General features: G+C 37.9%; 1 protein-coding gene across 5 annotated transcripts in view; it reads left to right on the forward strand.

Annotated features, from left to right (window-relative positions):
* dock11 (dedicator of cytokinesis 11) overlaps positions 1–17,808 on the forward strand; it is a 132,599-nt gene that overhangs the window by 42,154 nt on the left and 72,637 nt on the right. For all 5 annotated transcript variants that reach the window (XM_062963910.1, XM_062963914.1, XM_062963911.1 and 2 more), the window contains exons 14-21: positions 1,816–1,898; positions 2,062–2,184; positions 5,260–5,336; positions 5,429–5,619; positions 8,034–8,099; positions 10,623–10,715; positions 13,032–13,155; positions 17,652–17,773. In XM_062963910.1, the coding sequence (XP_062819980.1) occupies positions 1,816–1,898; positions 2,062–2,184; positions 5,260–5,336; positions 5,429–5,619; positions 8,034–8,099; positions 10,623–10,715; positions 13,032–13,155; positions 17,652–17,773 (879 nt within the window). The remainder of the gene's footprint in view (positions 1–1,815; positions 1,899–2,061; positions 2,185–5,259; positions 5,337–5,428; positions 5,620–8,033; positions 8,100–10,622; positions 10,716–13,031; positions 13,156–17,651; positions 17,774–17,808) is intronic.

The following is a 17,808-nucleotide window of genomic DNA, read 5'->3' on the forward strand; positions in this document are numbered from 1 at the left end:
GGTATTCACAATGGTCCCTCTGATTGCTTACAGAAACCCAGCAGTCATAAACAGTCCTTTTTCAGTCCATAAATCTGCTTCAGTGAAGAATACAGTCCTGGTTCTTCATCCTCTTTTCCCAGTAGCAAACAAGGCCTCAGAAATAGCAAGGACTCTCTGAGTACAGAGCCATCTTCCCCAGGCAGTACTCAGTCACCACACAGACTCACACTGAACAAAAACTTGTTCAAAACGGTTCTCCAGCAGCAGAACAGAAAGAGTTTCAAATCAAATTACAGGTCTTTGCAGGTTCAGCCAATCGGCTTCATGCACTTCATTTTCCAGTTAACACACAAATATAGCAAAGTGCCTTTGCAAACCATAACATTTCTTTGGCCCTTTTTTTTTGCACTATAAATAAGACATATGCAGTGTGCATAGGAATTTGTTCATATTTGTTTTTAAACTATAGTCTGGCCCCCCAACACTCTGAGGGACTGTGGACCGGCCCTCTGCTTAAAAAGTTTGAGGACCCCTGTGCTAGATGATGTCACAAAAAGGGTTGATGGAAGGAGCTCAAGCTGCTGTCTAACTGCCTCATCACACTAGAGCATCAATCCACTTTAAATCTGGTTTCTGCCTCCTACAGAATTCTGGGGTTTGTAGTTTGGTGAGGCCCAGGACATGTCTTGTCTGAGCTGTTTTAAAGCCCCCTAAAATGGATTTAAAATGAATCCAAGCTCTGATGTGATGAGTTCCTATGGTCTACTCACCTGGAAGAAATTATGCATCCACACTGCAGAATGAATGCAATTTGACATTGCTTAAACTGCCATGGAATATTGCTATGGAATCCTGGGAGTTTTAGTCTGCCCACCTTGGCAGAAAAAGCTAGAGAGCTTGTAAAACTAAAACTCCCAAGCCCTGTCTACACTGTGATATAATTAAGTTTGTGAATCCAGATTGTCTGTTTTGACTTGGATTATGTGTCAACATATCAGTTTATCTTCAAGTATATATGGTAAATTAGCCTCCCCGCATAAGCAGCCCCTAATTTTTCCTACTTGACAGATGCAACTGTCTTTCAGGTTGCTTAGTTCAACTACGAGCAGGGCTATTTTTTATTTTTAAAATGTCGGGTGCTCACTCCGACACGGGTTGGCCTCGAACTCATGACCTCTTGGTCATAGTGATTTATTGCAGCTGTCTGCTAACCAGCCTGCGCCACAGCCCGGCCCTGGATTCAGAAACCAGATTATTTGGCAGTGTAGATCCATCGCCGGGGCCCCTGGTGGCAAAGTGTGTTAAAGCGCTGAGCTGCTGAACTTGCAGACCAAAAGGTCCCAGGTTCAAATCCCAGGAGCGGAATGAGCTGTTGCTCCAGCTCCTTCCAACCTAGCAGTTCAAAAACATGCAAATGTGAGTAGATCAATAGGTACCGCTTCAGCGGGAAGGTAACAGCGCTCCATGCAGTCATGCCGGCCACATGACTCTGGAGGTGTCTATGGACAACGCTGGCTCTTTGGCTTAGAAATGGAGATGAGACCAACCCCCAGAGTCGGTCACGACTGGACTTAACGTCAGGGGAAACCTTTACCTTTTACCTAGATCCACTGCCAGACTTCAATATCCTTGAACCATGGCAATGAAAGAGATATGAAACTGCATTAATTCCACTGTGTAGATGCAATCCTAGATGGACATCATCTTGAACTGTTTTGGCATACCCTTATGGTTTTCATGACATATTTTCTGCCTTTGGAGCTCTCCTTGGGCCACCAAAACATCTCAGAGCCTTTCACTTGGGTCCGTCCTCAGGTGTCTTGTTTCTTGCAGACGGCGCAGAAGGTCCACAAAGTTGCCAAACTAGTCTGCAGCCGCCTCGGACAATACCGGATGCCGTTTGCGTGGGCCGCCCGGTGAGTACGTTTTGGACCTGTTTCCCTGCCTCCTCTGCAAGCTAGAAGGGGTTGCAGGCAATCCAGTCCGCTCTGGGTTTTAGTCTGAACTTTAAGGGAACGATTTGCGGGCGCTGCATTTTCCGTTGTGCTGTAATAACCTCCTCGTTTTTCCTTTTTCCAGACCGATCTTCAAAGACTCTCAAGGAACGTTGGATCTAGATGGGAAATTCTCTCCTCTCTATAAGCAGGACAGCAGCCGGCTTTCGATCGAAGATTTGCTCAAACTGTTGGTGGAATATAAGAAGTAAGTGAGCGGAGGAGCCAAAGCTGGCGGCTGGGAAGTATATTACCGTATATACTCGAGTATAAGCCGACCCAAATATAAGCCGAGGCACCTAATTTTACCACAAACAAACTGGGAAACCATTGACTCCAGTATAAGCCGAGAGTGGTAAATTTCAGAAATAAAAACAGATACCAATAAAATTACATTAATTGAGGCATCAGTAGGTTAAATGTTTTTGAATATTTACATAAAGCTCTAATTTCAGATAAGATTGTCCATCTCTGATTAAATCATTATTCTCATCTTCTTCAATGTAAATGTGCTTATGTATCATTTTAATAATAATACAGTAAAATAATACATGTAATAATAATAATAATAATAAATACAGGAAAATAATGCAAGTAATAATAGAGTAAAATAATAAATGCAATAATAATAATAAGATCAGAGTGAAATAATAAATGTATTATTAATAATAATAAAAATAGAGTAAAATAAATGTAATAGTAGCAACAATAATAGAGAAAAATAAAAAATGTAATAATACCAATAACAATAGAGAAAAATAATAAATGTACCATATATTCTTGAGTATAAGCTGACCCAAATATAAGCCAACCAGGATCCTCACTCGAGTATAAGCCGAGGAGGGCTTTTTCAGTCTTAAAAAAAGGGCTGAAAAACTAGGCTTATACTCGAGTATATACAGTACTATTGTTCTCCTCCAAATGAGGGTGCAGTTACACTGTGGAATGAATGCAGCTTGAAATCACTTTGATTGGCTCAGTGCTATGGAATTCTGGGAGTTTAAGTTTCACATAATGGGCTGGAATGCCATTTATATTAATAGATGCTCCCTTTTTGTGGTAAGTTGAAAGCCAGTCTGTCTGGTCTGCAAAGGGAAAGTAAACCATAGCACACTGCATCTAGAGGTGCATCTACATTGTAAGACTTAATGCAGTTTGACACCACTTTTAATGGCTCAATGCTATAGAATCCTGGGAGTTATGGTTTTGCAAGGTCTTGGTATTTTATCTGCAGGGAGAGTGGGTAATACATTCATTATTATTATTATTATTATTATTATTATTATTATTATTATTATTTTATTGTATGACACAGCAAACAAGATAGATATGCTGGATTTCATATCACAAAATCACAAGTCGAACACTTCCCAAGTGTCTAGGACTGTGTGATGTATTTTCGGATGATGCGTGCAGATCCCAGTAGGGTGGCCTTTTGCAGTTGGCAGATCGTGATTTTGTCAATGTCTATTGTTTCCAAATGCCGGCTGAGCTCTTTTGGCATGGCACCCAATATGCCAATCACCACTGGGACCATAATAATAATTATATTATTATTATTATTATTATTATTATTATTATTATTATTCAACATTGTATGACACAGCAAACAAGATAGATATGCTGGATTTCATATCACAAAATCACAAGTCGAACACTTCCCAAGTGTCTAGGACTGTGTGATGTATTTTCGGATGATGTGCGCAGATCCCAGTAGGGTGGCCTTTTGCAGTTGGCAGATCGTAATTTTGTCAATATCTATTGTTTCCAAATGCCAGCTGAGATCTTTTGGCACGGCACCCAATATGCCAATCACCACCGGGACCATAATAATTATATTATTATTATTATTATTATTATTATTATTATTATTATTATTATTATTCTCTGCCCAAGAGGACTGGTGCCTCACCAAACTACAGATCCCAGAATCCCATGGCAGTTAAAGTGGTGTCAAACTGCATTGATTTGTGTATGCATTCGTTTCAAAACTTCAGCACATTCCCATTATACTTGGTTTTAATGATGAGCTGCTTTAGGAGAAAGGTGAAGAATACAGTGAAATAAATACCGCATATACTTGACGATAAGCCGAGTTTTTCAGCCCTTTTTATCAGCTGAAAAAGCCTCCCCCGGCTTATAATATTTATCTCCTCCCTTATCAATGTGTTTTATTTTCCAAAGCCTCCCTCGTTCTTAACCAAGGGAGTGTTGTGAAAAGGAAAATAAGGCCTTGCAAGTCAGGAAGAAGAATATATATATATACCCATTAATCTTATAAAAGCATTTTCCCCTGAAATATTTGTTAATCTCTGCTACAGATATATAGGCACTTCCCCTTGCAAGCCTTTGCAATCCCTATGTACCGAAATACTTATATCTATACATATAAATTTTATATATGAATTTCCTCTCATATGTCTGTAAGTTTTTGCAAATCCTATATACATATAGATATCTAGAGATTTCCATATACCTGTATATCTGTATCTATGTGTATACATTATTTTTATATATGAAATTTTTGCCTCACATGTTTGCAAATCCTATACAGATATAATTATCTATATAGAGAGATATCTAGATAGATATATATGAATACTAGCTGTGTCCGGCCACGCGTTGCTGTGGCGAAGTATGGTGGTATGGGAAATAATGTATTGAGGAATTGGTGGTAGTTAAGGTAAAGGATAAATGTTTTCCCCTGACATTAAGTCCAGTCGTGTCTGACTCTGGGGGTTGTTGCTCATCTTGAGTCTACACTGCCATATAATCCAGTTGAAATAAGATAATTTGTATTTTATAGGCAGTGTGGAAGAGGCCTGATTGAAGTGGCCCTGGGCTGAGTGGGTTGCTAGGAGACCAAGTGGGTGGAGCTTAGCCTTCTAACTGACAGCAGACCAAGTGGGTGGAGCTTAGCTTTCTAACTGGCAGCAATTGGATGAAAGCAATTATTCCTCTCCCTCTAATTAGGACTTTATTTTTCTTTTCTTTTTGTTGTATGAACGTAGAGGCATGGATGAGGGGTTGTGCTGCCAAGTTTAGTGTTTCTGGGATGTGTAGTTTTGTTGTTTTGTCCTAGGCCGAAATTTCATTACCCTTTGATATAGATAGATAGATATATAGGGCTTGGAAATACTACAGCGGAAATGCACACACACACATATAGAGATTTCAGGATAGATGCAGGAGGGAAAATTTGTGTTTCGGCTTATATTCGGGTTGGCTTATACTCGAGTATATACGGTACATGAGTAATTGCTTTATTTTCTTATTTATACAGGCCGGAAAAGACGAAGTTGCAAGTGATACCCGGCCAGTTAAATATTACGTTGCAGTGTGTCCCGTTGGACATCCCAAGTAAGGGGTTTATATTTGGAAAATAACTCAAAACATGGTTTCATCTTGGAGGAAAGGTTAGACGTGGATCATTATGACTACTTGATTTCCAGATTGCCTTACGGCGTCTTACGTCCCCATCAAACCCTTTGAGAAGCCGGATCCTGGGGGTGAAGTGGCCGTCGAGGTGGAGGAATTCATCCCCGAAATCGCAAAGTATTCCCACCCTTTCACTGTCTACAAGAACCAGCTCTACATCTACCCTTTGCATTTAAAGTACGACAGCCAGAAAACCTTTGCCAAGGTGAGACGTATACAGTGTGCACGTATGGATGGTAACTTTGCAAAACGCGGTTATGTTAGATATTTCATAAACTATTTTTTTCTGCCACATAATCCAGATTGTCAATGCAGATGATCCACATCTGCTTTGAACTGGATTATATGAGTCTACGATACCATATAATCCATGGACTGGATTATATAGGCTGGATCTACACTGCCCTATATCCCAGGATCTGAACCCAGATTATCATCTTCTTCTTCTTCTTCTTCTTCTTCTTCTTCTTCTTATTATTATTATTATTATTATTATTATTATTATTATTATTATTATAATTGAAGGAAAAGCTGATAAGGAGAAGACCTGGCTCTGGCTCACGAATGGGACCCTGAAGAAGGAGACAGAAGGCCTGATCTTTGCAGCCCAGGAGCAAGACATCAGGACAAAGGCAATTCAGGCCAAGATCGAAAAATCAATTGATGACCCAAAATGCAGATTGTGCAAGGAAACCGACGAAACCATGGATCATCTCCTCAGCTGCTGTAAGAAAATTGCACAGACAGACTACAAACAGAGGCACAACTATGTGGCCCAAATGATCCATTGGAACTTATGCCTCAAGTACCACCTTCCAGCAGCAAAGAACTGGTGGGATCACAAACCAGCAAAGGTCGTGGAAAATGAACACGCAAAGATACTGTGGGACTTCCGAATCCAGACTGACAAAGTTCTGGAACACAACACACCAGACATCACAGATGTGGAAAAGAAAAAGGTTTGGATCATTGATGTCGCCATCCCAGGTGACAGTCACATTGACGAAAAACAACAGGAAAAACTCAGCCACTATCAGGACCTCAAGATTGAACTTCAAAGACTGTGGCAGAAACCAGTGCAGGTGGTCCCAGTGGTGATGGGCACACTGGGTGCCGTGCCAAAAGATCTCAGCCGGCATTTGGAAACAATAGACATTGACAAAATCACGATCTGCCAACTGCAAAAGGCCACCCTGCTGGTATCTGCACGCATCATCCGAAAATACATCACACAGTCCTAGACACTTGGGAAGTGTTCGACTTGTGGTTTTGTGATATGAAATCCAGCATATCTATCTTGTTTGCTGTGTCATAAAACGTCGTTGTGTCAATAATAATAATAATAATAATAATAATAATAATAATAACAACTTTATTCTTATACCCCGCCCCCTCTCCCCGAAGGGACTCGGGGTGGCTTACATGGGGCTATACCAGATTATTTTATCCCAGATTATCTGGCAGTGTAGACTCACATAATCCAGTTCAAAGCAGATAATCTGGGATGAAATCCTGGGATATAGGGATGCGTAGATCCGGCCATAGATATGGCCTCTAGCAGATGACGTCATCAAACAACAACAACAACAACAACAATTTGTTGTAGAAGGTTTTCATGACCGGAATCACAGGGTTGCTGTGAGGTTTCTGGCCTGTATGGCCATGTTCCAGAAGCATTCTCTCCTGACATTTCGCCCACATCTATGGCAGGCATCCTCAGAGGTTGCCTTCCATAGATGTGGGCGAAACGTCAGGAGAGAGTGCTTCTGGAACACGGCCATACAGCCCGGGAAACACACGACAACCCAACAACAACAATTGTACAGTAGAGTCTCACTTATCCAACATTCTGGATTATCCAACGCATTTTTGTAGTCAATGTTTTCAATGCATTGTGATATTTTGGTGCTAAATTTGTAAATACAGTAATTACTACATAGCATTAATGTGTAATGAACTACTTTTTCTGTCAAATTTGTTGTATAACATGATGTTTTGATGCTTTATTTGTAAAATCATAAACTATTTTGATGTGTAATAGGCTTTTCCTTAATCCCTCCTTATTATCCAACATATTCGCTTATCCAACGTTCTGCCGGCCCGTTTATGTTGGATAAGTGAGACTCTACTGTATTTGTTTCCTGCTTCTCCTCGAGTCGAGTTACAACACAGAGAAAACACAAAAATAAAAATATAAACTTGTGTCTTTAAAAATATAGACATAAGATGAAAACATACTAAGATCATTCGTAGCAGTAAAAATTTAAGTTTAAATCCATTGGTTAAAATTGACTACCAATGTTTAAGATGAAGAGTTGCTGTGAGTTTTCCGGGCCGTATGGCTATGTTCCAGAAGCATTCTCTCCTGATGTTTCGCCCACATCTATGGCAGGCATCCATATGGATTGTTTACTGTTTACTCATAGATTGATTTACTGTGTAATTGATGTAAAAAAAATTGACTGCATAGGATGCTAATGATTGAATTCCTCAAACTACAAATTCCAGGGTTCCTTTAAAGAGTAATCAGACTGTTATTTTTTTAATGCGGCTAACATTCCAGCAAACCTTTTGCTTCGGAGTTTAAACTGAACCTTGCTTCTTCTGTTGCCAATCCAGGCGAGGAACATTGCCGTCCGGGTGGAATTCAAAGACTCCGACGAAGGGGACTCCAAAGCTTTAAAGGTAGATTTCCAGGCACCATTATGGAATGGGGTTTCATATAAATATATATACCGTATATACTCGAGTATAAGCTGACCCAAATATAAGCCGAGGCACCTAATTTTACCACAAAAAAACTGGGAAAACATTGACTCCAGTATAAGCCGAGAGTGGTAAATTTCAGAAATAAAAATAGATACCAATAAAATTACATTACCATATATACTCAAGTATAAGCCGACCCAAATATAAGCCGAGGCACTTAATTTTACCACAAAAAAACTGGGAAAACATTGACTCCAGTATAAGCCAAGGGTGGTAAATTTCAGAAATAAAAACAGATACCAATAAAATTACATTAATTGAGGCATCAGTAGGTTCAATGTTTTTGAATATTTACATAAAGCTCACATTTAAGATAAGACTGTCCAACTCTGATCAAATCATTTTTCTCATCTTCTGCTTATTTATCCCTTTAATGATAATAGAGTAAAATAATACATGTAATAATAATAATAATAAATACAGGAAAATAATACAAGTAATAATAAATAGAGTAAAGTAATAAATGCAATAATAATAATAATAATAATAATAATAATAATAATAAGATCAGCGTGAAATAATAAATGTATCAATAACAATAATAAAAATAGAGTAAAATAAATGTAATAGTAGCAACAATACTAGAGGAAAATAATAAATGTAATAATACCAATAATAATCAATGTACCATATAGTCTCGAGTATAAGCTGACCCAAATATAAGCCAATAATACCAATAATAATAGAGTAAAATAATACAGTGTTCCCTCACTACTTCGCAGTTCACTTTTTGCAGATTCACTGTTTTGCGGTTTTTCAATAAACTCTAAAATACTATTATAAATCATAAAAAGTACAATTTACAGCCTAAGGAGGGGAGGAAGGAGAAGCCAAAGGGAGAGAAAAGAAGCCCAAGTGGCAACAGGAGGAGTAGGAGGTGATTTATCAACAGACAATTGGTTGATAGAGACTTAAAATAGTGTATAACTACTAAAATAATGTATAAATATTAAAATAAATATAATGTCCCTACTTCACGGATTTTCACTTATTGCAGGTAGTCCTGGAACCTAACCCCAGCGATAAGCGAGGGAACACTGTACATGTAATAATGATAATAATAAATACAGGAAAATAATACATGTAATAATAAATAGAGTAAAATAATAAATGCAATAATAATAATAAGATCCGAGTGAAATAATAAATGTATTATTATTACAGTAGAGTCTCACTTATCCAACATAAACGGGCCGGCAGAATGTTGGATAAGCGAATATGTTGGATAATAAGGAGGGATTAAGGAAAAGCCTATTAAACATCAAAATAGGTTATGATTTTACAAATTAAGCACCTAAACATCATGTTATACAACAAATTTGACAGAAAAAGTAGTTCAATACACAGTAATGCTATGTAGTAATTACTGTATTTACGAATTTAGCACCAAAATATCACGATGTATTGAAAACATTGACTACAAAAATGCGTTGGATAATCCAGAACGTTGGATAAGCGAGTGTTGGATAAGTGAGACTCTACTGTAATAATAAAAATAGAGTAAAATAAATGTAATAGTAGTAACAATAATAGAGAAAAATAATAAATGTATAATACCAATAATAAATGTATCATATATTCTCGAGTATAAACTGACTCAAATATAAGCCAACCAGGACCCTCACCCGAGTATAAGCCGAAAGGGGCTTTTTCAGTCTCAAAAAAAAAAGGGCTGAAAAATTAGGCTTATACTCGAGTATATATAGTATGGTTGTAAGCATGGGCATAAGCACATGATATGGAACTGTAAGAAACAGTGTTGATGCACCAAAAGTTGGCATTGTTTTTCTTACTTTTGTACCATTGGAAAATTCAAGGAATATCTATCTATATATATAAAAGAGTGATGGCATCACGGCGACCCACAAAACAACAAAACTACAGGCCCCCCAACCTCGAAATTTGACAACACAACCCATCATCCACGCCTCTAGGTTGATACAACAAAAAGAAAAGAAAAATAAAGTCCTAATTAGAGAGAGAGGAATAATTGCTTTTATCCAATTGCTGCCATTTAGAAGGCTAAGCTCCTCCAACTTGGTCTCCTAGCAACCCAATAAAAAATAATAAAAAACACTAAAAATTAATACAATAAAATACTATAATAACAGAAAATAACTAAAAATAATACAAGAAAATAATAAAATATAATAAATAAAAATATAACTTACAATAAAATTAATAAAAAATTGCAAATAACGTCAAATAAAAATTACACAACAATTTTTAACCAATACCACCACCACTTTGCCACAGCAACGCGTGGCCGGGCACAGCTAGTAGTATATAAAAGAGAAGACATTAATTGCAAGAAAGTACCTGAGTAACTCCTTTATTATTAGATGCAATTGCATGAAATGGCTATTCTTTGCCCAAATGCTCCGCTGCAGTGCAATGCCTTTTCCACTGGTCCCAACGGATCTCTCTTCTCTCTTGCAGTGTTTCTATGGGAAGCCTGGGGGTCCGCTTTTGACCTCAAGTGCCTTCGCTTGCGTCTTGCACCACAATCAGAACCCTGAATTTTATGACGAGGTAAGCGCAATTAAACCCTTTAATTCATTGCATCTAAAACTCTCCATTTAGATCCTAAAATCAGCATTGGTGCAGATAGGATTTGGTTCTGGTCCCAAATGAAAACACAATCCTTCCCCAAAACCAAGTTGGGGACTCAATTGATTTAATGCTAATGTGATTTACAGTAGAGTTTCGCTTATCCAACGTAAACGGGCCGGCAGAACGTTGGATAAGTGAATATGCTGGATAATAAGGAGACAAGAAGGAAAAGCCTATTAAACATCAAATTAGGTTATGATTTTACAAATTAAGCACCAAAACATCATGTTTAACGACAAATTTGACAGAAAAAGTAGTTCAATATGCAGTAATGCTATGTAGTAATTACTGCATTTACAAATTTAGCACCAAAATATCACAATGCATTGAAAACATTGACTACAAAAATGCGTTGGATAATCCAGAACGTTGGATAAATGAGACTCTACTGTAATTGCAATTGACTTGTCTTCCTTTCTGTTGTTAAGTTGTCTAATGGACTTTCGAGGCCTATCTGCACTGTCACTTTGGTTCCCACAAGGATGGTAAAAACATCAAAACATCTGGACGTCGCCTGGGCAACGTCCTTGCAGAGGGCCAATTCTTTCACACCAGAAGTGACTTAACAGTTTCTCAAGTCGCTCCTGACACACACACACAAAAACTTTGGTTCCACTTTAATGGCTATGGATGTTTTGCCAATTCTGCCTCACCAGACTACAAATCCCATCATTCCATTGGATGGAACCACAGCAGTTAAAGTGAAAGCAAAGTGTGGATACACCTTCATTATTTTTAATGTGGTTTTAAATGGATTTCGTTGCTGTTTATGGCACTGTATGTACGAGGGAGGAAATGTAAATACAGTAAAGTCTCACTTATCCAACAGTCGCTTATCCAATGTTCTGGATTATCCAACGCATTTTTGTAGTCAATGTTTTCAATACATCATGATATTTTGATGCTAAATTCGTAAATGCAGTAATTACTACATAGTATTACTGCGTATTTAACTACTTTTTCTGTCAAATTTGTTGTATAACATGATGTTTTGATGCTTAATTTTAAAATCATAACCTATTTTGATGTTTAATAGGCTTTTTCTTAATCTCTCCTTATTATCCAACACTCGCTTATCCAATGTTCTGGATTATCCAACGCATTTTTGTAGTCAATGTTTTCAATACATCGTGATATTTTGGTGCTAAATTTGTAAATACAGTAATTACTACATAGCATTAATGTGTAATGAACTACTTTTTCTGTCAAATTTGTTGTACAACATGATGTTTTGGTGCTTAATTTGTAAAATCATAACCTAAGTTGATTTTTAATAGGCTTTTCCTTAATCCCTCCTTATTATCCAAGATATTCGCTTATCCAAGCTTCTGCCGGCCCATTTAGCTTGGATAAGTGAGAGACTACTGTAGTTAAAAACAACAGAAATATTCAAAAACATTTAACCTACTGATGCCTCAGTTAATGTACCGTATATACTCAGGTATAAGCCGACCCGAATATAAGCCGAGGCACCTAATTTTACCACAAAACAACTGGGAAAACATTGACTCCAGTATAAGCCGAGGGTGGTAAATTTCAGAAATAAAAATAGATAACAATAAAATTACATTAATTGAGGGCATCAGTAGGTTAAATGTTTTTGAATATTTACATAAAGCTCAAATTTAAGATAAGACTGTCCAACTCCGATCAAATCATTATTCTCATCTTCTTCCATGTAAATGTGGTTATGTATCCTTTTAATAATAATGGAGTAAAATAACCTATTTTGATGTTTAATAGGCTTTTTTCTTAATCTCTCCTTATTATCCAACATATTCGCTTATCCAACGTTCTTCCGGCCCGTTTATGTTGGATAAGTGAGACCATACTGTATTTCAATAAATGAAAGTACCAAGCAAAAGGTAGTTGGGATATTAGATAAAAATTCAATATGATTAAGTATGAATCTACACTGCCCTATAATCCAGTTTCTGTATCCGGATTATCTGCTTTGAACTGGATTATATGGCAGTATAGACCAGGCATGGGCAAACTTCAGCCCTCCGGGTGTTTTGGACTTCAACTCCCACAATTCCTAACAGCCTACCGGCTGTTAGGAATTGTGGGAGTTGAAGTCCAAAACACCCGGAGGGATGAAGTTTGCCCATGCCTGGTCTACACTGCCATATTAATCCAGTTCAAAACAGAACTTTATGTTTTGTCATTTTACACTCCCAAAGTGCATTCCTGGAAACGCAACTGCCGCACCCATCTCTCATGCTGTCATTGTAGATTAAAACCGAGCTCCCCATCCACCTCCATCCAAGGCATCATTTGCTTTTCACCTTCTATCATGTCAGCTGCGAAGTGAACACAAAAGGAGCCGCAAAGAAACAGGACGCCGTCGAAGCGACAGGTACCGTTGTGACTCGAACCCGGACCCTGTTTCCTCCGGTTTGGGTGGGAATCTTGCCACCCAATCAAGCACCTTGATTACACTATGTAACACAATGTTTGTTCCTGGGTTACAAATGACATTTCCTAATTGGTTCTGCCATAAAAACATGGGGAGAGTGTATTAAACTACAAATAACTTTATGCAGGAGGGACATCCTGGAGCACATTTTGCTCTAGTTTTGCAATGAATATCTCCAAGTCTTAACCAAGTCAACCTAGTTTGTTGCAGCCACAAAAACAAAGTTTCTGGAGTATAACAACTACTGTATATACGCCACGTTTTTCAGCCCTTATTTATGAGCTGAAAAAGCCTTCCCGGCTTATAATCGGGCCAAGGCTGGCAACAGAGCCTGCAGGCTATTGCTTGCAATATGTGATCTATTTCTCTCTTCTCCTCCCTTATCAGTGTGTTTTCTTTTGCTATTGCTTGCGATATGTGATCTATTTCTCTCTTCTCCTCCCTTATCAGTGTGTTTTCTTTTGCTATTGCTTGCGATATGTGATCTATTTCTCTCTTCTCCTCTCTTATCAGTGTGTTTTCTTTTGCTATTGCTTGCGATATGTGATCTATTTCTCTCTTCTCCTCCCTTATCAGTGTGTTTTCTTTTGCTATTGCTTGCGATATGTGATCTATTTCTCTCTTCTCCTCCCTTATCAGTGTGTTTACTCTTGCTATTGCTTGCAGTATGTCATCTATTTGTCTCTTCTCCTCCCTTATCAGTGTTTTCTTTTGCTATTGCTTGCGATATGTGATCTATTTCTCTCTTCTCCTCTCTTATCAGTGTGTTTTCTTTTGCTATTGCTTGCGATATGTGATCTATTTCTCTCTTCTCCTCCCTTATCAGTGTGTTTTCTTTTGCTATTGCTTGAGATATGTGATCTATTTCTCTCTTCTCCTCCCTTATCAGTGTGTTTTCTTTTGCTATTGCTTGCGATATGTGATCTATTTCTCTCTTCTCCTCCCTTATCAGTGTGTTTACTCTTGCTATTGCTTGCAGTATGTCATCTATTTGTCTCTTCTCCTCCCTTATCAGTGTTTTCTTTTGCTATTGCTTGCGATATGTGATCTATTTCTCTCTTCTCCTCCCTTATCAGTGTGTTTACTCTTGCTATTGCTTGCAATATGTGATCTATTTCTCTCTTCTCCTCCCTTATCAGTGTGTTTTCTTTTGCTATTGCTTGCGATATGTGATCTATTTCTCTCTTCTCCTCCCTTATCAGTGTGTTTACTCTTGCTATTGCTTGCAGTATGTCATCTATTTGTCTCTTCTCCCTTATCAGTGTTTTCTTTTGCTATTGCTTGCGATATGTGATCTATTTCTCTCTTCTCCTCCCTTATCAGTGTGTTTACTCTTGCTATTGCTTGCAATATGTGATCTATTTGTCTCGTCTCCTCCCTTATCAGTGTGTTTTCTTTTGCTATTGCTTGCGATATGTGATCTATTTGTCTCTTCTCCTCCCTTATCAGTGTGTTTTCTTTTGCTATTGCTTACGATATGTGATCTATTTCTCTCTTCTCCTCCCTTATCAGTGTGTTAACTTTTGCTATTGCTTGCAATATGTGATCTATTTCTCTCTTCTCCTCCCTTATCAGTGTGTTTGCTATTGCTTGCGATATGAGATCTATTTCTCTCTTCTCCTCCCTTATCAGTGTGTTTACTTTTGCTATTGCTTGCGATATGTGATCTATTTCTCTCTTCTCCTCCCTTATCAGTGTGTTTACTCTTGCTATTGCTTGCAATATGTGATCTATTTGTCTCTTCTCCTCCCTTATCAGTGTGTTTACTTTTGCTATTGCTTGCAATATGTGATCTATTTCTCTCTTCTCCTCCCTTATCAGTGTGTTTTCTTTTGCAAAGCCTCCCTCGCTCTTAATCAAGAGAATGATTTGAAAAGAGAAAGACTCCCTTGCAAGTCAGGAAGAAGAATAATATATATTCATTAACATTATGAAAGCATTTTCCCCTGAAATATTTGTTAAACTCTCCTACAGATATATAGGCATTAACCCATTTCAAGCTTTTGCCATCTCTATGTACCTTTATATGTGTATCTATCTATATGCATTAATTTTATATATAAATTTCCCCTCATATGTTTGCAGATCTTTGCAAATCCTTTATATATATAGACCCATGTACCTGTGTATCTGTAGCCATATATATACATTATTTTTATATATGAATTTACCTCATATGTTTGCAAGTCTCTGCAAATATCTACATAAAGAGAGATGTCTGGATAGATACGAATATATTCTTACCTACCTATATATAGGGCTTACAAATATTACAGGGGGGAAATGAACACACAAATATATAGAGACATGTCTAGATAGATATGAATGTGTGTGTGTGTGTGTGTGTGTGTATATATATATATATATGGCTTGCAAATATTGTAGGGGAAATGCACACACACACACACACAGAGGGATTTGCAAACGTTTCAGGGAGAAATGCATGTGTGAAATTAGTATCTATAATTATAGATCTATATCTAGCTCTGCATTGTTTATATAAGCATTGAATGTTTTGCGTGTTACTATGTTGGAAGCCAGCCTGAGTCCCTATGGGGAGATAGGGTGGGATCCAAATGAAGTTTTTTTATTGTTGTTGTTGTTGTTGTTGTTGTTGTTAGGTTACTGTTGATACCATAATGTTTTTGTTGCCCCTACTTTTCCACTTATAGAGCTAGTTTATTGCTTTTCTTTGAAATACGGTAAATATTCAAAAACATTTAATCTACTGATGCCTCTTTCCTGGGAGGCTTTTAAACAGTGGCTGGATGGCTATCTGTCGGGGGGGGGGGGTATGATTGTGCTTTTCCTACATGTTGTTGTGACTCAGCTGGAACCTCAGATTGACTCTGATGGGGATTATGGGATTCAGGTTCAAAATCAGGTTCAGGATGTCCCTGTTGTAGAAGATGAGAAACAGAGTTTTTTCCACAGCAGGGAATGATGTTGATGATGCTGAAACTAACCAGGTGCAAACTGACTCAGAAAAGGAGGACAGTTCTCAGTCTGATAGCAAGCAGGCTGACACTAACAAGCTGACTGACCTTGATGAAACGGAATCTTTAGATCGAGCTGACCGTTTGGAATTCAGGGTTCGAAGGAGTGTGAGAATAGCAAATAAGAAGGAGGTCAGAGGCCAGAGAAATGCTTTCATGCTTGGCAAAGGGTATTAAAGCAGTGTGCTTGGAGACAAACCTTTGTCAAAGCAACTTTCGTTTAACCAAGAAGCAAGCTCTCATTTCCTGTATTATCTTGCAGCCTTTGTGTTCATGTTATTGGGATTTTGTTTTATTCCTTGTGATTTCTTGGATTATTGTTTAAGGCTTTGTTTTGTTAATGATCTTTTGGAACTTTACTTTTGCTTTTAAAGAACTTTTAATCTTCTATTTTCTAATAAACTACAAAAGACTGTGTATTGAGCAAGGGGAAGCTAACCTGAGGTGTGACACATGTAGTCTCTTCCAACTCTGTGATTCTATGAGTCTATGGCAGGACCAAAGGATAGGATCCTGATAGTTGGATTTCAGATGCATACCGTAGTTAGGTGGATCCATGGACTGTCTGACATGAAAGCCACTAGTCTCTTCTGCCAACATTTAGGGCAGGGGTCCCCAAACTAAGGCCCGGGGGCCGGATGCGGCCCTCCAAGGTCATTTACCTGGCCCCCGCCCTCAGTTTTATAGTATAATATTTTATATCATTTTAAATAATATAATATATTGTATATACATATAATATTGATAATATTATAATGTTATACAATATAATACTAATAATACCAAATAATAATAATAATAATAATAATAATAATAATAATAATATGATATATATTACATATAATATTACAGTATAGTGGTATAGTTCAATATAGTAATATATAATGCTAATATTGTGCTATGCTAATAATATAATATATTGTATGTACATACAGCTGCTCTGAGTCCCCTTTGGGGTGAGAAGGGCGGGATATAAATGTAATAAATGAATAAATAAATAATTTTAGACTTAGGCTCGCCCAAATCTGAAATGACTTGAAGGCACACAACAACAACAATCCTAATTCACTTGACTATCTCATTGGCCAGAAGCAGGCCCACACTTCCCATTGAAATCCTGATAGGTTTATGTTGGTTACAATTGTTTTCATTTTTAAATATTGTATTGTTCTTTCATTGTTGTTGTTGTTTTGCACTACAAATAAGACAGGTGCAGTGTGCATAGGAATTTGTTGGGTTTTTTTTCTCTTCCAAATGATAATTCGGCCCCTCAACAGTCTGAAGGATTGTGGACCGGCCCTCTGCTTTAAAAGTTTGAGGACCCCTGATTTAGGGGATGAAGTATCTGGAGTTACTTGGAATTAGTCCCCATTGCACGGGGTCCTGCCCATAATCCCGAAAAGCGTGCTCATCCTCCCTTGTGAATTGTTATCTCCTCAGTGGGCTTTTCGTGGCTTCCGTTGCTGAAGGATGGCCGGATCCTGACCTCCGAGCAGCACCTCCCTGTTTCAGCCAACCTGCCCAATGGATACCTGAACGTCGGGGACAGCGAGGCACGCAAGGCAAGGAGGCTGAGATTATATATATACTGTATATA

This window comes from Anolis carolinensis, unplaced genomic scaffold (assembly GCF_035594765.1).
Source record: "Anolis carolinensis isolate JA03-04 unplaced genomic scaffold, rAnoCar3.1.pri scaffold_12, whole genome shotgun sequence".
NCBI lineage: Eukaryota > Metazoa > Chordata > Lepidosauria > Squamata > Dactyloidae > Anolis > Anolis carolinensis.